Raw genomic sequence first — 26,321 nt, 5'->3', positions numbered from 1 at the left:
TGCTGTGATAGTTTTTCACCAAAGGGCTTTCTCCAAGTACTATCAAACAGCGATCGGATGGTGTTTATGGGGAAGCTTCTCCATCATGAAGGAATGGGCTAAACAGTTTCGCTTAGGAAGAGAGCATTAAAGATGATCTTTGTGGATCATCTTTGATGCTCTCTCTCTCTCCAATCCCAGATGGTCGGCCTGGGTAAGCGATGACTGAAGAAAATGTCTCTCTTGTTGAGATGGAACTGCTCAATGACAGATGACTGAAGCTCAGAGAAATCTCAGCAAGGATGGGGCTTTCTAAAACAACTGTCTTTCGCATCATTCATGTGAAGTTTCACATGACAAAAGTCAATGCAAGGTGGGTTCCCCAACTTCTCTCTCCAATTCAGAAAGAGCATTGTGTGACCTGTTCCTGCAGGTTTTTAGAGCTTTGGCAAGGGAATCAGAATTACTGGATCCATTGTCACTGGGGATGAAACCATGGTCCTTTATTATGATCCTCTTTCCAAAAGGGAATCCATGGAGTGGCACAAACCAGGCAAAGCACCACCAAGAAAAGCTAAGGTCACTCAATCCACCAAGATCGTGGCATCAATCTTTTGGGATTGCCAGGGAATTATCTTGATTGCTTTCAAGGAAAGTAATACCACTGCGAATGCAGAATATTATGCTTCACTCCTGCACAAACTGTGCGACACCATAAAGGAGATGAGACAAGGAATGCCGAGTCATGGTGTTAGCTTGCTTCATGACAATGCTCCAGTCCATACAGATATTGTTGCGAAGGCTGCAGTGAAGGACTGTAGCTTCCAGGATGTTAAAGACCCATCCTATAGCCCAGAACTAGCACCCAATGACTACTGCCTCTTCTCGAAACTGAAGAAAGATTTTCGAGGAAGAAAATTTGCAGTTTTAGGCCATTTTGCAGACAAAAGTACAGACTATTTTTTCAAGGGCATATTAAAAAAAAACAGTTAATGCCTTTTTGTTTCCATATAGAGAGTAGGCAAGGTCGTTTTAGCCCTATCTAACTTTTTGGAGACTGAGTGGGCAGTTCAATCTCCACCAATTAGAGATAACTGGCCTAAAGCAATCACTAATTAATCGGCATGCAGTGAAGAAGGAGGTTAATAAGTGTTGCCATCTCATGTTCCCTAACCCTAATACAATATTTTTAATGTCTGAAAACAGTGTTGGTTCGATGGCCAATTTTCTTTAGTTTATGGGACGAAAAACCAGAGTTTCTGGGAGAAAAAACTTGCTTTCCTGTGCCATAGATCGGCTAACTCAGGAACTGGATGAAAAAAGGCTTAAAAAATGTTCCTCTAGTCAGCACCTAGATTTGAACTCAAGTCTTTCTTCGTGAGGTCAAGCGCAGCAGAGTGTAAATGCTACTTCTACTGAGCTAAACAGGCTCTTTTCAAGGGCATAGAAACGTTACACAGGTTTTTTTCAAAGACATAGAAATGTTAATTCAGAGATGTGAAAAGTGACACAGCTGTTTTCTTTCTATCATCTCTAAAAGTTGGTCAGGCCAGAAACGTTTGGTATCACTCTTGTATCTTGCTCGGGCACAATTACATTTGAAAGCAATGAGGTTTGCTGTTGTAGGATAATGATGTTCTAGGCTTTGTATACTGAACTTTATTTCATTGCTGTGCAATCATCATTTCACTGTGGTTTAAGGAAAATGGACACCAACTAGATGATTTAGGTATTGAAATTGTGGCAGCTCGTGTAATAGTCTGTCATGCGATTCACTGTTAGGAGATAAGCTGCCTGTCGCAGAACCAAATTTTGCTGCTAAGGAAAAGAAAGTTAGCCAATCAACTTTCTCTATTTTCCGTAGAGATACAGTAGCAAACAAATTAGTACGAACAAGCCAAATTTTTGGTTTGGTTTGTGTTTCAGTTCACTATTTTGGTTGAGTGTTGTATGCTTTAACTGTCTCTACGATGTTTATTAAAAGTGTTGTGCATTTTTAATAGCATAAAGAAGCTGCTGACTCAAAGGCAAATTGCCAGTGAGTGTGGCATTGGTTTGGGTACTGTTAATGAGATTTTAAAGAGGTTTAGGGAGACATGCATCTTTTTCTCTTGACAGAAAAGAAAAATGTGGGTGAAAAAAGAAAACTACACTTAAGATCATTTATTAGTTAGGAAAAGCAAAATGAATCCAAGATTGTCTTCTGTAGACTTAAACAGAGACTTGGCAGTAGTGGAATTAGTGTTTCTGACATGACGGCCTATTGAAGCTTGTTGGAAGAAGGAAGGACTGCCCACAGAAAAACAGTTGTTAATGAAGGCTATGCAGAAAAAGAGACTCCAGTGGGCAAGTGTACAAAGATTGGCTGCTGAGAAGTGGAAGAAAGTCATATTCTCAAATGAGAGCCATTTCTTTGTCCAAGGAGAGCAAGTACCCTATGTTCAAAAATCAGCAGTTGAGAAAACTTCTCCCACCCACCTTCAACAAGCTAAACAACCAGCTAAAATAACATTCTGGGGTTGTTTTAGACATGCCAGTATGATGAAAAGCGACCATACATAAAAATATTGGAGAAAAGAGTGGTCCCACAGATCCAGAAAGACAAAGAATGCATCTTCCAATAGGATCTCGTTTCATGCTGCACTTCAAAATAAGTAAGTTTCTCAAAAATCACAACATCCAATTGCTTAGTAGCCAGGTAACTCTCAACCCAACCGAAAATTTGTAGGCCATGGTGAAAAAGGGACTTGGAAAATTAAATCGTGATACAAAGGATAACTTAATACAATCCATTATAAAAGTATGGTTTCGAGGTGCAGAAATAAGAAAAACGTGTTCTAATTTGGTAGATGGAAGTTTTTTTCACTTGGCTATGCTATCAATTATATATTTGGTTTAAACCTTTATCCAACTAATGAGAACTTATACCACCTTTACCACGAGTTGCCCCAGTCCTGAAAATACTTCAGGCACAAACTTTGCTTGCTTACACTTGGATAAAGGATTAAACCAAATATATAATTGCTAATTTGGTAGAGTCCATGCCTTATTAGGATACAGTAACTTATTAGGAACAGAGGAGCACAAATAAATTATTAGGTAAAGTTGGAATTTAATTTTTGTACTTATTTTCTTGCAAAATCACAATTTTTCTTTAAAATGTGGAGTGTTCAGATTAATTTGTTCACTACTGTAGCCCATGCAGATATGGATATCACAGAAAATGATCACTCCTACAAGTTGTTTTTAGTTTCTCAATTAAAAAGTGGGAGGGTGAGCAGAAAGTTGAGTCAATTTAGTGAATGTTTAAGCAGGTCTATGAAAGATGGTGTTTCTTCTCGTGTTCAAGAGATTATTGTTGTCAAGATACTCTACAACCCTTTCTGCTTAAATCTACAACTAAAATTATAGGGGTAGTAACTGCACTGAGGTCATCAAGATCATCCTGTTAGATATTCTGCATAGGGAGGTAAGTAGATGCATCACAGGGAGAGCAAGATGGCAACTGCCTCGTTATTGAGTGGGACTTGCTAGAAGGGGTATGGTTCTGTCCTTATGGATTATGTCAGTGGGGGGGGGGGGTCTTCAATGCACGCCAGCCATTTTGAAAAAATAACTACTTAACATTAAAATGTGATTAATGAATAAAAAATAATTTCAATGAAGCCCGCAGGCCACTAAGCTATACTGCAGTATTTAGAATTGTAAGATGCTTTCCAGATTCACAAGGAACACCGTGCATTTAATACTTTACATAAAATCCTATAAAAATAAATATTAAATAGATATACTTCTTCAGCCATCTACCAGCACCAAGCGGTACTTAAGTACTAGTACTATCGTCGCAGGTAGATGGCTGAAGCAGTAGTTCATTCGAGTGCGCTGTCTGGTGCCTTCCAGATACATCTCGAAGGTTCTCGATACTTCGTTATTTTCATATAAATAAAAGAGGATCTCATCCACAGCCAGTCAGTCAGTCGTGAACAGTGTGATATTCGTGTATAAGTGCATGCAGGTTCGTCATATCAGCCATAGCCTATTGTGCTTTTATATTGCCAGCCTTTTTCATTAGTGTGAGACATATTCAGTGGATAATGACCGTTACATGGCCATTTTGGATCATTTTTTGAGTTCACCTTCCATCACTATGGCGTCTATGAGTAAAAAGCTTAAATCAAGTGATTCTTGTCAGGTTTTTAATGAAAAGTGGACCAATTTGTACTTTTTTGTGCTGATCGACAATATTTACTGCAGCACCAGTTACACTTGCAGGCAAGCCCACTTGCCAACTGATTTTGGCTGGACCATCCAGGACTACCTTGCTGAAAAAGCGTAGTGATGTTACAAGGTTCTCTCTTTCTGGATGTACATGGTTCACATGCCATGGCACGGTGTGGGATTCCAATGATAGTGGTCTGGAAGATAGGAGAGTGCAAGCGGCTCGGGAGAAGAGGGACAAAGAATATGGGAAGAAAAATATAGAAAAAGAGGAAGAATGAAAAGAGCCCGTACTATCACTGAGAGATCCCTTTCACCATGAACAAGTGCCTCACAAGGAGGGGAACAGATTGAGAAAGGGATGTCTCCATTTCAATGAGGATAATTTCGGTAACTCATGTGGAGCAAACATTTAGGAGATAGGAAGCAGAAGAATTCTTAGTGAAGGGCCTTTTGTGGAAGAGGAAACTGCACAAGATTATGGTTTAAGTTACTGAGCAGAGAGGTGCCTATATGTATCTGGAAGAAGAAGAAGGGTTATCTGGTTAAAAGAAGATAGTTTGTGAAGAAAGTGGAGAAGATTATCTAGTTAGTAGGTTGATGATCTGAGCTTACATCACTGCTTATAGCAAATCTCTTTCAGCTGTACAGGTGGTTTAGTTAGGCTGCAGATAAGTTCCACCTTAGGTCTTAGACCTCTTGAAAACTGTTTGTTGCAATCTATCCTTCTGCCATTTTGTGGTCTTACAACTGCTCTTCTAGTATTTGTTTTCACTTTTCTATTTCTCTAATTCTTTCTTTTTGCTATTCATTCATTTATTAGTTGTAAGGCACACTTTTTTGTGTATTTCTTCATTTCTGATAATATAAATTTTTTTCCCCACAATTTTCTTAATGAAGTAGTAGTGTTTAACTGTTTCAGATGTATAACTTAAAACTGGTCTTATTATGCTTTTATATATATTTGTCAGGTGCAATATTTTTATTTTTCCATATTGCTCTGTTTAAAACTCTGGAAATCTTGTTTGGCCTTAATTTACTTCATTTTTTGTTATTTCTTCAGAGTTAATCTGAGATTAATATTCATCGTTTGTTTTATTATTTTACTTTATACCTAGCTTACATCTGATTGGCTGCCTACTATACATGAGCACCACTTACTAATTGAGAATCTAAAAAATGGGACAAGATAACACTGAGCAGGAGAAGATCAAAAACAGGATTCAAGATTTGGCATTATATGGCATGGGACATCAGATCGCACAAGTGCTACTAATCATTATATTTACACAAATATAAATGATATACATCATTTATATTTGTGTTTATGCTGCAAATGCTGGTGAAATATTTTTTTTCCCCTCCTCCCCTTTGAGGGAGAGTTTGTAACCTACACCGTGATTGCTAAATGTTTATGGTAATTAAATGTTTGGGTAAATTAAGTAGAGGGCATACAGTGGAAAGAAAAACTCTTGGACACACCACCCATACAGAGTGCACCCAATCCTCGTCTGTATTACCTGATCTCAATGGTTGAAATCAGAAGTAGAACTATGATTTCAGCAAGGGCTACAAGTGCTGTATCAGAAAAAAGTAGTCAAGTTGATCTGTAATTCTTATTGTAAAATGAATACTTAAAACCATAACAGGTGTATTAATTAATGAGCTTATCTCAAGATTATTACAGCTTGTAAGTTTGTCATGTCCTAGATGAAAATTATCCAGAAAACAATTTCTAAAAATAGACTGATTTCTCAGTGTATGAACTATCATAAAATAACAAAGGCCATATAACACACTATATTTCACAATCTTTCATCTTATTTTTACTGAGGGTCATTTTATATAGGTGGTATCAGAATTTCATAAAATGCTAGACTGAAAAAACTAATTCAAAATAAGTGCACATAATTCTGTGAGAATCCTAACCTGTGTAGGCTGGCGTACCCACTGCCATCCTTCTCTGAATGCTGATATATCTGGCACTACACAAAGCATGCTCTCTTGACACCTGAAGGCATTAATAATCATCATCAATAATATTCAACTGTACAAGTTCTATTAGTTACTATACTATAAGCATCATTTGATGGAAAGAAATGATCTACATAGTATGATTTTAACAAACAAATTCTCTGGCTTGGTTTCAGTAACCATACAGGAAAGTGAATATTCAGTTAAGCTATTTGCAAATCATCTTTTTAAAGGAAAGAGAAACAAGGTCAATAGTATATAGCAAATTTTTGAATAAGGCTCATCTTGTTAATAAATTACTGTACATAGTAAACATTTATGTAAACAAATATGCATATAATGAAAAGTGTTTTTATTAATGCATTTTGATTATATAATAATGTTAAGGACAAGCGTATTTTTTTGGCTATTAATGAAACACTATTCTATTTTTGCTATGAATTCTGATAGTTTTGTACAAAGTGGCATAACAGGCATATTTCCAAAAATGAGTGTTTGTTTTCCATAATAAGCATTATGTTACCAAGTATAATGTTATAAGTTGGTGATCATTTTCTTTACTATCAGTAACATCATCATCATGGCAGGCCCAACTGTCACTCACACAGCTCATCATACCATGCCTTAAATATATTCACCATCTCTACACTCTCACACTATGAATTCCCATCACTCTCCATGAAAAAATACCTAATTTTCCTTACATTCCCCTTATACAGCTTTCATGGATGGTCTCTTGTCCTCTTTCTGTCTTCCAATTTCTATGGGGGAAAAAAAAAATCTCATCTACATTAATTTGGTAATAACCCCTTACCAATTTACTTGTCTCAATCATATACCTCTTCCTGTCAGCTAGACTCTGCAAACTGCATTTCCATTGATTCAGAAACCACATTAGTCAATTATCCCCTGACCCTTTCCAATATCCTTTTGAAAACCAAGTGACCAAATCTGTGCACAATAATCCATATGCAGCCTGATGAAAGCATCATACAATGTAACCATAGCATCCTTACTTATACACACACACACACATCTGTATCCTTTGCATCATTGCCATAATTGGTTGTGCTGTCCTCCAAATTTAGCAATATATCACCGAAATTTTAGGTCCTTATCCACCATCATCTCCAGATCCCTGATTTCTTCCACTTCCTCTAAGATACCCCCTACCAACAATTGTATACTCTGCATCCGATCTTTGCTTCCTGAATTTTAAAATCTTATCTTTTGCAACAATCAACTGGAAACTGAGTTTCCAGTTGCTTGTTGTCACTTCCCCATTTACCCAATCTATTCAAATCCAGTCTAATCTTGAAAAGTCATATCGACTCTATTCCTGACAGTTCTTCCCAACTTTGCATCATCTGGTAAATATCACCATTCATACCTTCTCAATATCATCAACATACAAGTTAAACAACAACAGCCTCAACACAGGTCACTGGGGTATATCACTAATGATATTCCACTCATTGTGTAGTCCCACCCCCCACGCAACTTCTGATACCTATCACACCACCAATTCCAATTCAGCACAACAATCTACTATCCAACGTCATCCATTCCAGTTTAATTACCAGCCTATCATGTGATAATCTATCAAAGGACTTTGCAAACATATACCACTGTGTGTACATCTCTCTCGTCTAATGCATTTGTCACTTTGTTATATGTAGATTGCTAAAACATGATTTTCCTTTAGGAAATCCATGCTGTCCATCAAAGAGAATGCTGCTGTTGTCAACCCCCAATTCTGAATCTTGGTCCTCTCTAACTTGTCTGACACTTTAACCTCAACTCCAGACACAAAGACTTAAAGTACAGGGTGCCGATAAAATAGATTTCCCTCTTTGGAGGCATATGTAGCTAAAACCAATAAACGGAATGAGACCAAATATTAAATTGAGACTTTTGAAGGCGATTTCTGCGAAAAAAAAAGATTTAGTACCAAAAGTCGCTGAAAAGGGAAGTTTTGGTGCTGCTGGAGCCAAAAACAAGCGGATAATTACATTAAAGGCAGATAAAATGGAATAACAACCTTTTGATGGTGTAAGCGACAGCCGCATCACTCATTCCAGCTGGATATGTGGCATGTTACAATGATAATAAGGATAATAATAATTAAACTAAAACAACAACCTGCGAGACACACAGAAATTAATGTAGTGATTGAACTCACAGGAAATAATGTTTTATTTAATCAGAATCCGGGTCCTCTGGACCACGTACATGATTTTCAACGTGCTGACCTTTCTTGTGTACAACAAATTGCATCCGGTGTGCAACATGTTCTACAGCTGAGCGTAAGGAATCAGATTGGATGTTCTAACAGCCCGTTTTATGTTCTCTTTCAAGACATTCAAGTTGGGAATGCCACCAACATACACAACAGATTTCAAATACCCCCACAGCCAAAAGTCACATGGAGTGATGTTCGGGGATCGAGGCGGCCATGCCGTCAGAAAGCACTGACTGATAACCCTCTCATTAGTGAAATGCTGGCGTAAAAGGTGCTGTACTGAACTTTTCATGTGTGGCTGTGCTCCATCCTGCATAAAAATTATGGAGTCCAAACATTGTCTTTGCTGCAATGCAGGAATGACAAAATTTTCCAGCATTTGTCAATAAATCTCTCCAGTAATGGAGCAAGTTACAGGATCTGTAGGGGTAATATGCTCAAAAAAGTATGGTCCTATTATGAAATCGGCTGTGAAGCCACACCACACGGTTACTTTTGGAGAATGCAGTGGTACTTGCTGGATCACTTGGGGATGTTCAGATGCTCAAATTCTGCAGTTGTGAGTGTTGACTGACCCATTCATATAAAAATGAGCCTCATCATCCCACAATATTCTCCAAGGCCAGTCATTGTCAACCTCCATTCGGGCAAGAAATGTTAGCGTGAAGGTCATGCGCTTATCATAATCTGCGGTAGTTAGTACTTGCACACCACTGAACTTATATGGATAGAAGCGAAGCATTTTCCGTAAGATTTTCTAGACTGTACCATAAGCCATATCAAATTTGCGAGCTATGGCAAGAGTGCCTGGACCAGTACTGGTCCCTGTGTCGTTGAACACTGCAAACATTGCCGTCGAACAAAGCAGTGCAAGAAGAGACAGTAACGTCTGTTACTGTCTCTTCATGCACTGCTTTCCATCCTCTGCCAGGTCTAACTCCTAGTGATCCAGTTTCTTTAAACTTCTTAATCAAAGCTCTCAGTGCTACAGCTGACATAGGACCAGGTTATGAAGCTTTCTAAATTCCCGAAGGGCTACCATGGTATTGCACTGTTTAAGGTAAAACAACTTAACAAGTAAAGCACGCTGCGGCAAGGTAGGACGCATATTGAGCACAATTCGTCAGTCATTCGAATAACTGCCTGAATGTTCCCAATCCCTTTTTAAATAGAACTGGTTGCGCTGCTGTCATGTATGCACAGTAAAATTTGCATAATCCTTTTTACCTGCATTTACTGCAAATATTTGACAGCTTTTGGCTCCGCCAGCGCCAAAATTTCCCCTATTGGACTTTTGGTACTAGGAGAAATCATTTTTTTTCAATCTTTTTTTCACAGAAATCATCTCCCCATGCCTTCAAAAGTCTCGATATAAAATTTGGTCTCATTCCGTTTATTGGTTTTAGCTACAGATGCCTCCAAAGAGGGAAAGTTATTTTATGGCCACCCTGTATATGATTAAAAATCTATATCAGAACAGTAAAAATTATGTTATGCAGATAAATATAGTAAAACTAAAACAATGGGAATAGGTATAAATGGAGAACTTAACTTAGAAGTGAAAAAACTAAACTGGAACGTGTTTTTTTTCTTTTTAACTATTCTTAAATATTTTATTCTCCCTAATAACTATTCTAACTATTAATAGTTAATAGGAATATGTAAGTGGTTAACTATAAGTATTAGTTGCATATAACTATTATCCCTAAATATTCTTAAATATGGTGCCCTTTCTCCCTTACTATCCTATCCCAATTCTGTAATAAATAATATTCCATCTACCAAGCCTGTAGTAAGAAAGGATATTATTAATGACTTTTTATGGAATAAAATTTTCAGAAAGCTAAATATAATCGAAATATTAAATAATATATAAAATATTTCTTAATTTTTTTTGGCAATGTGATCAACAAATGGAGACATTCTGGCATCACCAGCGCAGGAAAACAACTAAGGTGGGCATCAGAAATGACTGACAGGGAAAGGAGGGTGTTAAAACGAATGGCATGTAAAAACCAGCTACAACCAGCACAGACCATCTGTGAAGAGTTTCAGAGTGCCAGTAACACCATGGTGAGCACTAAATACTGTACGAAAAGAACTCCATTTACTGGGTTTTCATGAAAGAGTGAACTAAACAACTAAACCAGTGGAAAAGGTACTCTGGAGCGATGAATCAAGGTTCACCTGTTTCCAGTCTGATAGCATGGTGTGGGTGTGGAGGCAGCCTGGTGAACCCTTGTTACCATAGTGTGTTGTATCCACAATAAAGTCTGGTGGTGAAGGAGTAATGGTGCATTCAGTTGGTTTCGAGTGGGACCAATGGTTGTTGCCTGTGGTTCCATGATGGCAGCTCAGTACAGGAAAACCTTGCTTAATGCGAATCGACATACACGATAATCAGTTACCGCAAATATTTTATATTATGTAACATTTTTTTTTTGTCACCAACCTGCAGCGAGCAGAAAAGCTGGAAGTTATTAAGAGACATGAAAGTGGCGCTAGTAATACAATGATTGTGCGAGACTGGGGATACAGCCAGTCTACAATTTGGACTACATTAGAGAATAAGAGTAAAGAATACAAAGAACAAGAAAAGTTGCTACTACTTTAAGCATGCAGATCACCCGAAACAGAAGCTATTTAATGATCGAGATGGAGCGTCTTCTATCACTCTGGATTGAGGGTTATCACCAAAAAAGAATAACACATAATACAGGGAATATTCATGCAAAAGATCTCAATATTTTTACCTCATTGAAAGAGACTAAATTTCAAGAGGAATGTGAAAGCTTTATTGTGAGTTTGGGATGGTTTGACCGTTTTAAAAATCGAGCTGGACTGCATAACATAATAACTGGGGAATCTGCTAGTGCTGATAAAGATTCTGCAGCCAAGTTTCCTGAAGAATTGCAAAGGATAATTCGGGGGGGGGGGGGGGATTATGACGATCAGCAAATATTCAACATTGACGAAATTGGTCTCTTTTAGAAGCGCATGCTGACTAAAACTTTCCTAGCTAAAACTGAAGTATCTCAACCAGGATACAAAGTACCTAAAGATCATCTTACCTTTTTATTAGGAGGCAATGCAGAAGGTGACTTTAAACTCAAGCCTATGACAGTTTATCATGCACAAAATCCAAAATCTAACATTATTGAAGAAATCAGCACAATTGGAAAAGAACTTGGATTTAATGAACTGGATAAAAGTACCTAAATTTAATGAACTGGATACAAAGTACCTAAAGATCATCTTACCTTTTTATTAGGAGGTAATGCAGAAGGTGACTTTAAGCTCAAGCCTATGTCAGTTTATCATGCACAAAATCCAAAATCTAACATTATTGAAGAAATCAGCACAATTGGAAAAGAACTTGGATTTAATGAACTGGATAATGAAGATGTCAGAAACTTGCTAGATTCCCATGCAGAACATTTAAGCGAGAATAATCTCCTTCAACTAGAAGAACAGCATGCATATGAAGAAGATAAGGAGTGCAAACAAGAAGAGAATGTTATGACTAAGAAACTAACTGCAAAAAAATGAGCTAGTTTTCATTAGCATGCACAATGTGATTGTGCATGCTAAGGAAATTTTCTTTGATACTGATTCTGATATGAAACGAAGCTTCAAAGTCCACCGAAATCTTGATAAAGTGATCACCAGCTATCGCAAATTGCATGACAAGATGAAAAAGTCGAGCATTATTCAAACAGCTTTACTTAATTTTTTTGTAAAAAAGTAGCTCAATCAGATGTTTAGACATTAAATAAAAATTTAAGCAACCGGCTTTTATTAACTTTGATGATTTTATACACTAATATACCTTATACAGTATTTTTTTTTTCCAAATTTTCACTAACTGATGGATGAATTATAATCATTCCTATTGTTTATTATATTCGCTTAATGCAATTCCACTTAGTGTGCATTAATTGATGGATTAATTAATCGCGTTAAGCGAGGTTTACCTGTACCTTGATATTCTGGATAATCAAGTGCTGCCTACACTGTGGGCAGTTACCACGCACATAAATATTATGATGAATAAAAACTCCTGGAATGAGTTTTTATGGAATGGACCTGTGTTATTATGAGGCATTGTCATCTTGACAATGCCCCACAATAACATGGGCACAATAACACACATGGCACAAAGTAACAGCTGTTATGGAACGGTATGAAGAGATGGGTGTTAGATGTCTAGCCTGCACAGGGTCTTAACCTCATCGAACACCTGTGGAAAGAACTGGAGCGGCAAATGAGGTGCAGAGCAGCACGTCCTAAATCTGTCGCTGAACTCAGTGCTGTTTTGATGGAGGAATGGAGACAAGTTCCACCTGATGTCTGCTGTACATTGGTGGAAAGCCTTCCTCAAAAGGTGCAGGAGGTGATCAAAGCCAAAGGTGAACATAGCCGATATTAGGGTTCGCCTGATGGTATCAACTGTAAATTGCTAAAGTGTCCAAGACAATTATTGATAGATAGTGTATATTGTCTATGTGTTTTAATCCATGATCTTTCCCTTCCAACTCACCAATCTCCAACTTATTGATATTTTGTATATGAAGCTTTTCACAATCAACTTAAATGCAGATCAAAGATAAGAAGAGACAACAACCACACTGAAGAAAGTAGCATTGATTGGTTTCAAAAATTTAATAGTGACATAGTGACAGTGAGCAGCAGCAGCAAAATTCCCCAGAAACAACAAAAATTTCAAAACAATATCTGAAAATATGCTCATGAAATTTTAGGAAAAAAAAAAAAAAGCTGTAATCTGAGCTTGAAAGTTTACATTTGTTTAGGTAATTAAGGAGAGTGAAAAACTTCACCCACATATCTTAGATATGTTCTTAGACAAGCAGAAAGATTTATGTATTGGCAGTTCATGTCAATTTCTTTAACAGTATTAATTCAATGACACAGATTAATAAGAAAATAATATTTATTTACTTTATTTGCTGATCGTTCACTGGTATTATATCCAGCATCTTCAGAGCACAAAATCAGTTTCTTACAGTACACAAACAGTAACAATTTGGTATAACAGTGGGACTAGTTTAAAAAAAAATTGTAATAGACAACACAAGGAACTAACATCCTAATCAGCAACATCTATTCTTGGATAAAGAGAGAGAGAGAGAGAAAGAAAAGTATTACTTTGATCTTAAAATGACTGTCTCCCAGATTTTTGGTAAATCAATACAGCTATACTTGTTAAGGTTTTTGAAATCAGCTGCAGCTGATTTCAAAAACAGTCTAACTTATAATGACTTTTCCATTTGATCCTGTGTGAATGGGGTATTCTAAACATGGTCTTCTAGTCCTGCTTTGCCGTGATGATAGTGACGAATGTACTTATCAGTTTCAATAAGGAAATACCATGAGTAGGCATATTACTAACTATTATAATAACAGAATTAATTCACATAAATTATTCTTTATTCGTAGAATTTTCACCTGAGTATCACAGGCATCATCAGTACAGGTACAAGGCTAATTAAACAATAACTGTTATATTCACAAAGTGCCACCTAAGTAGTTAAGGTTAAATTTCCTAAATTTATTTATTATTATTATAATTTAAATTTAATTATTTAATTATTCAATTATAATAATTTAAAATATATATATATTTTTTTTTCTTTACAATTATATGTTAGGAAAGATTTGCTGCTTTATAAAGTATTATCTCCCACAAGGGGAAAAGACGTAGACCATCGGATCTGTTTAGGTTAGGGGAGTGAAGTAATGTTTCACATGTTTCTTTGTATAGCCGTTCCATTAGGAACCGACTTTTGTCTTATTCCGCTTAACTGTATGTCTGGTGTTGATGGCATGTTCTGCAATTCCAGACTGTTCGGGTTCAAGGTACTGGATGTATGACTGGTGTTCTTCTAACCGGACCTGAGCAGATCTTCCTGTTTGTCCAAAATATGATAATCGACATGAGCACAACACTAATCCAAGGAACTAATCCAGGTAACTACCAGATTCCATGCTTGTGTGGATTATCATATTTTGGACAAACAGGAAGATCTGCTCAGGTCCGGTTAGAAGAACACCAGTCGTACATCCAGTACCTTGAACCCGAATAGTCTGGAATTGCAGAACATGCCATCAACACCAGACATACAGTTAAGTGGAACAAGACAAAAGTCATTCACAAAAGTCGGTTCCTAATGGAATGGCTATACAAAGAAACATGTGAAACATTACTTCACTCCCCTAACCTAAACAGATCCGATGGTCTACGTCTTCCTCCCCTTGTGGGAGATAGTACTTTATAAAGCAGCAAATCTTTCCTAACATATAATTGTAAAGAGAAAAAAATATATATGTATATATATATTTTTTAAATTATTATAATTGAATAATTAAGTATTATTTAATAATTAAATTTAAATTATTAAAAATAAATAAAATAAATAATAATAATAAAATTAATTTAGGAAATTTAACCTTAGCTACTTAGGTGGCGCTTTGTGAATATAACAGTTATTGTTTAATTAGCCTCGTACTGATGATGCCTGTGATACTCAAGTGAAAATTCTATGAATAAAGAATAATTTACGTGAGTTAATTCCATTATTATAATAGTTAGTAGAATGTACTTATGTTCTCCAAGGTGGATGTCAACAGTTCTCCTTGTCTGTCCATAGTAAGCCAGGCCACAAGTACAGAACACTTCTTATACTCCTGAATATGATAAAGGAGAGAGTTTATTCTTAGGTGAATGTATGAGAGTTGCTAATTTGACATAAGGTTTAAATGTGATGCAGAACTCATATTTATTAAGAACTCCAGATATATTTTTGAATGCTCCCTAAATGTATGGAATGGTAACAGTTTTATGTATTAGGCAATGGAGGGGATTTCCAGGGAGTATTTAGTATTTTGTCTGTTTTTTTTTTTTTTTTTTTGGAGATTGTAGCCATTGGCTAAAAAGTGTGATACAAGTGAGTTCAGTAGTAAGAGCATTGTCACTGGAAGAGATAGATCTAGCTCTCTGAGTTAGTGTTTTTAGAATTCCATATTGTTGAGCTTGATGACTGTGTGATAGGTTTTCTATAAACAGATAAAGATAATGAACCATCAGGAAGATGTGTAACTAGTGTATCCAGGAAAGGCAGACAGTCATTACCTTCCTGTTTCATTGGAAAGTGGATTTTCATGGAGATGATATTGTATGCAAGGCACAGCATTCAGTAAGTGGAAGTTAAAACTTGCACAGCACCTAAACAGGTTAGCCTTCTTAAAGAGGTGCCGAGACACTAATACAATATCAAACTGTGTCAAAATTGAAAGCAAGTTTCATTCGCCCAACAAGGCCCAGCGTTTTCATAAATGGGCTAATTCATCACCAATTGCATGAACAGATTAGCACTACTTGTGAGGAGCTGTCAAAAATAAGTGCAGCTATTAATGCTCCAAACAATGAATTGTGTGATATTTTGAACCTGGAACTGTGACTGTAGGCTATCTTTGTCAGTATCTCCGATGTGATAGCAAATAAAAAATTCAGTAAAATCAAAAGTTGGTCAGAAAAAATTTGAATCCTTCAACATCATAGTGCTATGGAATGATCACAACTACAACAAAGATCATGTTGTTTCCCTAACGAATGAAACTGTCAGCATGTTAAGTTGATGATATAACTTTGCTGTTACACCTAGGCAAGTCCCAAAAGTGAAAATAATGGCTTTCGTTGAATAAGCAATATATGACCTATCTCCTGATATAGCCACTAATATTAGTTTGGATGTAGACAACATCTTAATCTAATCCCAAACCTCCTAAAAACATAATGCCAAAGAAAGAAATCAATGCTTTAAAAAAAAAGCTATGTTGTAACAACTAAAGCAGACAAAGGTAATGGAACTGTAGTTATGAATCTAACAGATTATGAAAGCAGGATGCATATACAAGATCAGTCCCAAATAACAGATCGTGATCTAACTCACAAAAGAATAAAGTTTGCAAATAACTGAAAAAAGTCATGCCCTCAAACCTTTTCATGTAAAAACATCTGGAATATATGGAGCACCTGATATTCACAAACAAGATACACCTTTATGCCCAACTGCAGATAGTATAAACAGTCCTACATATAAACTTGCAAAACATATAGCTAAATCACTAGCCCCCACCCACCCCCCCACACACACATACAAGTAATTCTTCTTCCTTTGTTAAAAATTCTGTTCACCTGAAAAGTATATTAAAAGAAAAGACCATATTTAAAAAAGTTTAGACATAATGATTATTTTTGGTATTACTTCCCTATTTACCAATGTACCATTAACAGCAATGGGCTCTCCCTCCTTTAGCTAATTTCTACATAGAATACTTAAAAAACCAAGCTATGAATACAGCCACTTCCAAACCATTGGTGTGGCTGCACTATGTTGATGATGTGTTTGCTATTTGGCTACATGGTCCAGACATATTAGATAAAATTTTAGTGCCTTTAAATAGCCAACACTCTAAAATACACTTCACAATGGAAAATAGGAAGCTGATGACTGTCTTCCCCTTCTAGATACACTAGTTACATGCTTCATGATGTTTCATTATCTTTTTCTGTTTATAGAAAACGAACACATATAGGAAGATATTTGCACAATCTTAGAATACTATATTGTTGAGCTGCATGAACCATCATGCAGTTCAACAATATAGTATTCTAAAAACTAACTTACAGAGCCAGAGTTCTGTTCTAATGATGGTGCTCTTAACACTGAACTCACTTGCATCACACTTTTATAACCAATGGCTATAATCTCTAAAGAATAGGCAAAATACTAAACATTCTCTGGAAATCCACTCCATTGCCTAATACACAAGACTACAGCAAGACTGTTACCATTCCATACATTCAGGGTACATCTGAAAAGATATCTGGATTGTTTAATAAATATCAGCTCTGCACCACATTTGCCAACTTTCATCCATTCATCTAAGGATAAACTCTCTCCTTTATCACATTCAAGAGTATATGAAGTACCCTTTACTTGTGACCTGGCTCACTATAGAGAGATAGGAAGAACTGTTGGCATCCACCTTGGAGAACATAAAAAACACATTTGTCACTATCATTATGGCAAGTTGGGACTAGCAAACCATGCCTAGGATATCCCTTCCCACAGGAACAAATGGAATAAAACAAAAGTGTTACATAGAAGTCATAAGTCAGACATAGTTTTTGGAATCAGCAGCGGCTTTAAAACATTCTACAAACCTCAACAAGTATGGCTGTATAAATTTACCAAAAATATGGGATACAGTCATTTTAAAATGAAATTAATACTTTCTCTCTCTCTCTATCCAAGAATAGATGGCACTGATTAGGATTTTAGTTCCCTGTGTTATGAATTACATTTTTTTTTTTTTTTTAACTAGCTCTGCTGTAATACCAAATTGTTGCTCTTCATGTACTATGGCTATTTTTGTGCTCTGAAGATGTTGGATATAATATCAGCTAAGTTAAATAATTATTTTCTTTTTAATCTGTAGTGTGAATTAATACTGTGAAATAAATTGACAAAATTGATGGAAAGTTCCAAGAATGCTGCTAGATCATCATGACAATTTGCTGTTAGTACTTAAAAAGGAAATGTACGCTTAAGGGTCAAAGCTGTATAACTGAGAGGAGACCTCCACATAGCCTTTAAAGGAATGCGGAGAACCGACCAGGGCTTCTGACCTAATGTCCAATCCTCACCTTCTCGTGGTGCACCCTGTTGGGTATCTACTTTGATACTGAACGAACGAGGATGGGCTAGCAATTTGGGATTTAGCCGACCAAATTGTATTCTTATTGGTTAAACCAAAATAAAAAATGATGGTACAACATGACAAAATTTCATGCCGGCTGGGGCGTCGCCCGGTTAAACAAGGCCCCCGTTGTTTTCGCCAGGGAACCAGGGCGAACAGTGAAAAGTCAGCTACTGGAACAAATCTGAAAACAAACCCCAACTTAACATCACCAGAGTTAAAGATCGGTACTATCAACGTAAGAAGCCTGAATGGCAAAGAAATGGAGCTAGCTGAGCAATTAGATAAGTACCAGATCGACATAATAGGGGTGACTGAAACAAAAAAGACCAAAACTGGTGAGATCTTTCTGAGCAATAAATACAAAATGTTATATTCAGGCAATAACAATCAAGGAAAAGAAGGAGTAGCCATAGTATTCAACACAAAATACGAGGCTAATCTTCTTGAATGGCAGTCAGTCTCAAGTAGAGTAATGTGGGCAAATATGAGAATGGGGAACTGGACAATGAGACTTATTTGTGCCTATGGTCCCACAGAAGGTTCTACTAAGGTAGAAGTAGGGAAATTTTTTGAGGCTCTAGAGAGCGCTACTGACATAATGAAAAAGGAAAAGTTGGTCCTTGTTGGGGATCTAAATAGCAGAGTATGAAGTGATTGTCAGACATACAAAAACATTTTGGGAAAATTTGGAGAAAAGAGCAAAGCTAATAATAATGGCAAATATCTGTTGGATTTCTGCTCAGGACATGGACTGGTTATTACTAACACCATGTTCCAACATAAAAATGTGCACAAATTCACATGGAGAGAAGAGGCTAGGAATAAGAAAAGTCTCATTGACTATGTTATTGTTGATAGTGATGTTTTCTCCCTGGTGCAGGACACCAGAGTGTACAGAGGATTTGAAATTGGAAGTGATCACTATTTAGTCTTGAGCAGGATAAAATTGAATTTCATATTGAAAAGAATAACATGTAAGAAAGTTTTAAAGTGAATAAAAGTTGAGCAGCTCTCAGATGTAAACTGTAGACTAAAATACAGAAATATTATTGAAAAGAAAATGAAAGAGTTTGAGAACAGGAATCAAACCTTGGAGATTCAGTGGCAAACTCTGAAGGAAACATTGATTGATTCTGCCAGAGAGGCATGTGGTGAGGTTGTGTGCAAAGATAAAAAAATCAGAACTCCCTGGTGGACACAGGAAGTTAAAGAGGCAGTGAAGGAAAAGAAGAAAGCATATCAAAAGTTCCTGGCAAATAAGTCAGCTTTTACTCTTACAGAATACAGAGACAAATGTAAGAAAGCTAAACAGTGTGTAAAACTAGCTAAACAAAAGTCATGGGAGGACTTTGGCAAGAATATAGAAAATATTCTGGAGGTTGTTGAAGAAGCTTAGGAATGGAGGAAAGAGTGCTGTAAAAGGAGTTAAAGATGATAAAGGTTACATGAAAACAGGAGAAAAAGATATCCTTGAAGTATGGAGTAATTACTTTGAAAAACTGCTAAATGAAACAAGCAGTGATGACAGCACAGTGATAAAAAACACTGACCAGGCATGCAGTCAGGAATACATATCCATACTTGAAGTAGAAAAAGCCATCAAAGGCTTGAAATGTGGAAAGGCAGCAGGAGTAGATGATATTCGACCAGAAATGCTGAAGTATGGTGGTATAAGAGTCTTACAGTGGCTGCACTGCATAGTTCAGAAAGCCTGGACAGAGGGACGAATTCCCGATGATTGGAGTAGAGCTCTCATAGTACCCATATATAAAAGGGGAAATAAAACTGAATGTGAGAATTACAGAGGTATTTCCCTACTGAGTGTTCCTGGCAAGATCTATGCAAGTATACTTGAGAAACGGTTGAGAAGAATTGTGGAAGAAAAGCTTGGTGAAGAACAAGCTGGATTCAGGCCAAATAGAGGCTGTCAGGATCAGATCTTCACTTTACGACAAATAGTCGAGAAAGCATGGGAATATAACAAAGATCTGTATTTAAGTTTTGTCGATTTGGAAAAGGCATATGACAAGGTGCCAAGAGAGAAGCTATTCAATACGCTGCAGTTATATGGTGTCAATGGGGCATTATATCAAGCAATACTTAGTCTTTATTTGAGTTGTGAGTCAGCAGTTAGAATTGAAGGAAGTTCAGGAAGATGGTTTAATGTTAAATCTCGTGTGAGACAAGGATGTACATTATCCCCTCTGTTATTCATTATCTATATGGATCACATTATGAAGGAATGTGGTATTAAACCTGATATCAAAATTGGAGATATTAATGTCAGCTCTTTGCTTTATGCGGATGATGTTATACTTCTAAATAAATCCGCTACAAGTCTGCAAAATTCTCTGACTAAATTGAATAGCTGTTGTAATAGATATGGTATGAAGGTCAGCAATAAAAAGACAAAGACAATGAAAATAGGCAGAATCATTGAAAATGTCAACTGTGTTGTGAATGGAGAACCTGTGGAACAAGTAAAACATTTCAGCTACTTAGGCACAATTTTTACTGAAGATGGTAAACTAAATATAGAAATAGACAACAGAATCAGCAAAGCTGGTATCGTGGGAAGTCAATTGAATAAATTCATATGGAATAAGAAAGAAATTAGTCGGAACACTAAATTAGCTGTATACAAAACTGTGTTCAAACCAATTTTAACTTATGGATCTGAGAGCTGGGTCAGAAGTAAAACACTTTACCAAAGACTAGAGACTGCAGATATGAGAGTCCTGAGAAAGATTAGAGGCGTGAACAGATGGCATCAATGGCAATATCATATTAAAAATGAGGATATTAGGAAAGAACTTGACATTGTCAGCATCCAGGAATGCGTTAGCAGAGCTAATCTCAGATGGTATGGTCACTTAAATAGAATGGGAGAGGAAAGATTAGCAAAACAAGTGTTCTCTGCCAGGTTGGCAGGAAAATGACCCAGAGGAAGACCAAGATATAGGTGGATTGATACGGTACAAAGTGCCTTAGACGATAGATATATAAGATCTGATAATGTTGGAGTCTTGACAAGTAACAGACTGATTTGGAGGAAAATTGTAGATAGGAAGTTAGTAATGATGTAATTTTTTCATGTAGTACTGTCATATCCTGTACACCCCTTGAGGGTACATGGCAGGAATTTGATGATGATGATGATGATGATGTACTTCATTACTTGGGGGGGGGGAAGGCAAAATAGTTATTTAGAAAGAAAATATGATTTTCTTTCTTATAAATACCTCTAAAGAGGTATTTATATAAAAGTTTTTTCATTTTATTTGTAATTTTAGAAAAGAATGTTTATTTAGTTGCTAATTGAAAATAAAGTTTATAAGAAATAAAGAAATGTTATTTTTACTGGTTTGTGAAAAGCCCTTACATGGTCAAACAAATAAAAATAAAATAAATAAATAAATACCATGGTTGAAATCATATGTGGCAAATTTTGATTGGAAGTCTTTAGCTAGACTGGCTTGCCAAGTTCTTAACAGACCACTCTCTGCCCAAGAATGCTACAGTTTGAAATCTGCAATCAATGAATTTCAATGCCTGGTGTCAGACCACAACCCTGGTCACTGGATGCCTAAAGTGGCTCAAAATAATAATAATGAAAACAGAAAAATCCTTTTCTTTCAATGTTCATGGCCAAAAACAGAGGTCCAAGGCCAAACCAGAAAATACAGGATAATACCATCAAAATTGCCACATGCAAATTTCATATTTAGAGTTACACACTCTGGTAAGAGGTGTTCACCAGGCATCTTCCACACCCATCACCTGCTCGGTAGAGGACAGTGTTATTTGTTGCGCCATAACACAGCTTTCCAAGCTTCCACATCCCACTGTACATGCTCTTTGCACCTTGCACCACTGAAGACAATGCTGCATGTTGCAATTCTACCATGGACACACACACAGTGACACATAGTTCTGAATGTTTTTGTGCAGATTAATGTTCCAGTCAATGCTTGGAACTTTGCATTCCACGTATTGGCTGACAAATGTCAGATTTTACATATTATTCTCCATAGCACACGTTTATTTACCAAATCTGCGTACTAGTATATGGTCACATTCGGTGAGTTATCCATTGTGAGTGGCAGTTGACTCCCTGCACTTTCATCTCAGTATAGTATCATTGAGTGTTGACTTGGGATGGCCCAATTTGTCAACAATTTGCCAAGCAGATAGGCTTGAAATATGCCGTCCTAACACAATGCCTCTTTCAAACTCCATTAGTTCCCTTCTCACAAACACAGTTGCACTGACTTGGGAGCATCATATTCCTTTAATTTATACCAGCTACAAACATGTAACTCATTGTAAAAATAATCATAATTTAATAGTATAAATATTTTTACAAATTGTTCATGTTAAAATATTATTAGTTTTAGTTTTGTAACATGTATATCGGCTAGTGATGTACCAATTATTGATATTATTATTGTCAAAATGTAAACTATTCGAAATTTTGAAGTACTTACTAGATTCTGATAATTGTGTTACTTTCAATCCTGTTATTGTAATTTAAAATTATAAAGTGTTGCGTTTTGAAAAGACATTCTCGTTATGCTAACAGAGACAACGTGTCAACCATTATACTTAACTTCTTGCTTGTAATTTACAAGGAGAGTGCATGCTTGCAAAGAAGATTAATGGATGATTGACAGCTGACAGAGAGAGCATTTGTTATCGGGGTAATTTGGTATCAAGGAAATACAAGAAAGAGCTAATGGAAGTTTAGGAATGAAGACCAGAAAAATTTTGTTCTTAGGAAGTTTTAAGTTCTACGTGACAGTCGGGAGAATATTAATAGAAGATTCAGAAAAGGAATCGTAGAACTGTGAGTCTTTAAACTGGAGGAGTTCAGACTGTCAACAAGTACTTTGAAAATAAAAGAAGATATTGCAGTCGGCATTCGAATTGAATGTTTCAGGAAACACTGAATAGAAAATTTCATCTTCTGTTTTAAGGACACCGGATTTCTAAGGAAAAAGCATTGGTGAAATTTGAAACTGTAAAGTGGTTTAACATGAAGAGCTTTACTTAGATCTGTTGTTAATAAAGTAGTAGAAGAAACTTTTTTCCTCTGGTACAAAAATTAGTAAATTGTGAGTCAAATAGATAGAACTGCAAGAGGTAAGAAATATTTATACTTCAGCAAGACAGGAGGAATAATATTTGTGCTATATAAGGGAGAAAAAAAAAGGATCCTATTGAAAAGAAGAAGAAAATTTTATATTTTTGGAAAAGGCCCTAACAAAGAAACTATGAACATTTTGTTATTGTGAAAACAAGGTGTTTAGTCTGGTAGACATGATTAGGTATATGTTAAACAATCCAGTAATAGAATGAGTCAGAGTGAGATGATTTTACTATTTTTGGATAAGAAAATCTCGAAAGTGTAGATTTATTTTAGAAGGCCTTAGGTCTATATTTTGTAGTGATGTAATTTTATTTGAAGTGTATATATACTGTTTTAGTTTCATTAAATGTGTATATTTTTTGTGTTTGGTCTTGAGTCTGATTTTCTGGATTCTAAAAGCAACAGTTAAAAGTCATTTCACCAATTGGAACTGAACCCTTGTGTAAATGCAAAACCTCAGAGCAAATCTTTTTTTTTTAGAGATAAATAAAAATAAAAAGTAATCATACAAAAACCTGGTATGAACAGAAATTTAAAGAAGCCTGTGAAATTTTGATTAACCACCCTAATCTTAACAACAATGGTAGCATAAAAATCCCAAAAATTTGGATGGCACACATTCAGCCCACTAAGCAATTTTTCAGCTTTTATTGGCTACTATCTATTCTTGTTGAGAGGCTTATACGCTGGTTAAACGTGATAACTAACATTTAAGGAATTGACAGCGTATACTAGAAATATAAATTAAATAAACTTTAATATATACTTTCCGATATTTCGGCGAACGTCACGTTGCCATCTTCTTGGGAACTTATTACAAAGACAAGTGCACACAAGTACTACATAACAGCAAATGAGAACTGAAGCTAGGAAGCTAACGTTTTCCTAAAGTCCTGGTGGTGCCCCCTGGCAGGCTATATTGGTGGTTCTTGGCCTTTGGGCTGAAGTTCTTCTGATAATTGTTTCCCAAATTTGGGACAGTCTCATGCATCCAAATTTGTTGAGGTTTGGCATGTTCCTAAGGGCTGAGGCTGATTCCATGAATAGTCTTTCATACTTGAACTTGCTGCGGTGTATGACTGTGGCTTTCTTTCATCTTATTCTGTGGTGAGTATCCAGAGCGTGGTCTGCAAGCCCAGAGTGGCTGTACTGGTGAAATCAGATGTAATCCTTGTGTTCTGAGATTCTGATATTTGCTGTCCTGCCTGTTTGGCCAAAGTAAGACAATTTACAGCTGCAAGGGAGCTGGTATACACCAGGTAGTTCTAGGGAGAGTGGTTGGTCTTTAGTGGAGCGGATAAGGGATGCCAATTTTCTGTGTGGTCTATAACAAGTGGTTAAGTCGTGTTTTCTTAAGATTTTGTTGATTTTTTTCTGAGGTGCCTCGGATGTAGGGAATGGTGATGGATTTAGAGTAATCTTTTTTCTGAAGGGGAGGGGGTGGTGGGTTGTGGATCATTGGGTTAAGTATTCTCTGGATTTTTTTTGGGGGGGGTAGCCATTGGCTGAGAAAGTGTCATGGATGTGATTTAGTTCAGTGGTTAGGGCTTGATCATTTGAACAGATTATTTTTGCCCTGTTGAATAGTGTCTTAATAACTCCATATTGTTGCCTTAATAGTGTCGAATAGTGCCTGTTGAATAGTGTCTTAATAACTCCATATTGAAAGCCTTAAACTCAGCCCCACAAAAACTTACCATATGGCTTCGCTACGTTGATGATGTGTTTGCTATTTGGCCACATGGCCCAGATTCACTCCTCTCCTTCCTAACACACTTAAACAACCAACACCCTAGAATCAAGTTCACCCTGGAAAAAGAGGAAAACAATAACCTCCCCTTCCTAGACACACTAGTCACCCACCAACCTGATGGAACCTTGGTTTTCTCAGTTTAAAGAAAACCCACCCATACAAGCAGATACATTCACCAACAATCCCATCACCCCCCCCCCCTCACAACAATATGGAGTTATTAAGACACTATTCAACAGGGCAAAAATAATCTGTTCAAATGATCAAGCCCTAACCACTGAACTAAATCACATCCATGACACTTTCTCAGCCAATGGCTACCCCCCCCCCCCCAAAAAAACCCAGAGAATACTTAACCCAGTGATCCACAACCCACCACCCCCTCCCCTTCACAAAAAAGATTACTCTAAATCCATCACCATTCCCTACATCCGAGGCACCTCAGAAAAAATCAACAAAATCTTAAGAAAACACGACTTAACCACTTGTTATAGACCACACAGAAAATTGGCATCCCTTATCTGCTTCACTAAAGACCAACCACTCCCCCTAGACCTACCTGGTATATACCAGGTCCCTTGCAGCTGTAAATTGTCTTACTTTGGCCAAACAGGCAGGACAGCAAATATCAGAATCTCAGAACACAAGGATTACATCTGATTTCACCAGTACAGCCACTCTGGGCTTGCAGACCACGCTCTGGATACTCACCACAGAATAAGATGAAAGAAAGCCACAGTCATACACCGCAGCAAGTTCAAGTATGAAAGACTATTCATGGAATCAGCCTCAGCCCTTAGGAACATGCCAAACCTCAACAAATTTGGATGCATGAGACTGCTCCAAATTTGGGAAACAATTATCAGAAGAACTTCAGCCGAAAGGCCAAGAACCACCAATATAGCCCGCCAGGGGGCACCACCAGGACTTTAGGAAAATGTTAGCTTCCTAGCTTCAGTTCTCATTTGCTGTTATGTAGTAGTTGTGTGCACTTGTCTTTGTAATAAGTTCCCAAGAAGATGGCAACGTGACGTTTGCCGAAATATCGGAAAGTATATATCAAAGTTTATTTAATTTATATTTCTAGTATACGCTGTCAATTCCTTAAATATTAGTTATCATGGCTACTATCTATACCAGTTGGTTATAATTTATATATATACTTATATAAGTGATCCTTTTTATTTTTATTTATTTATTTTTTCCTTTTTGTAAACATG

General features: G+C 36.6%; 1 protein-coding gene across 1 annotated transcript in view; it reads right to left on the bottom strand.

Moving 5' to 3' along the window:
• LOC150097449 (recombining binding protein suppressor of hairless-like) overlaps positions 1-26,321 on the bottom strand; it is a 419,037-nt gene that overhangs the window by 25,701 nt on the left and 367,015 nt on the right. Inside the window, exon 14 of the mRNA XM_090407702.1 lies at positions 6,127-6,208. Coding sequence (XP_090263828.1) covers positions 6,127-6,208 — 82 coding nt within the window. The remainder of the gene's footprint in view (positions 1-6,126; positions 6,209-26,321) is intronic.

The sequence above is a fragment of the Typopeltis vanoorti genome, chromosome 17 (genome assembly GCF_054136105.1).
Source record: "Typopeltis vanoorti isolate ZY-2024b chromosome 17, IOZ_Tvanoo_1.0, whole genome shotgun sequence".
Classification (NCBI taxonomy): Eukaryota; Metazoa; Arthropoda; class Arachnida; order Uropygi; family Thelyphonidae; genus Typopeltis; species Typopeltis vanoorti.
Note: the sequence above shows the minus strand (reverse complement) of the source record. Positions and strands in the feature narration are given on the sequence as shown.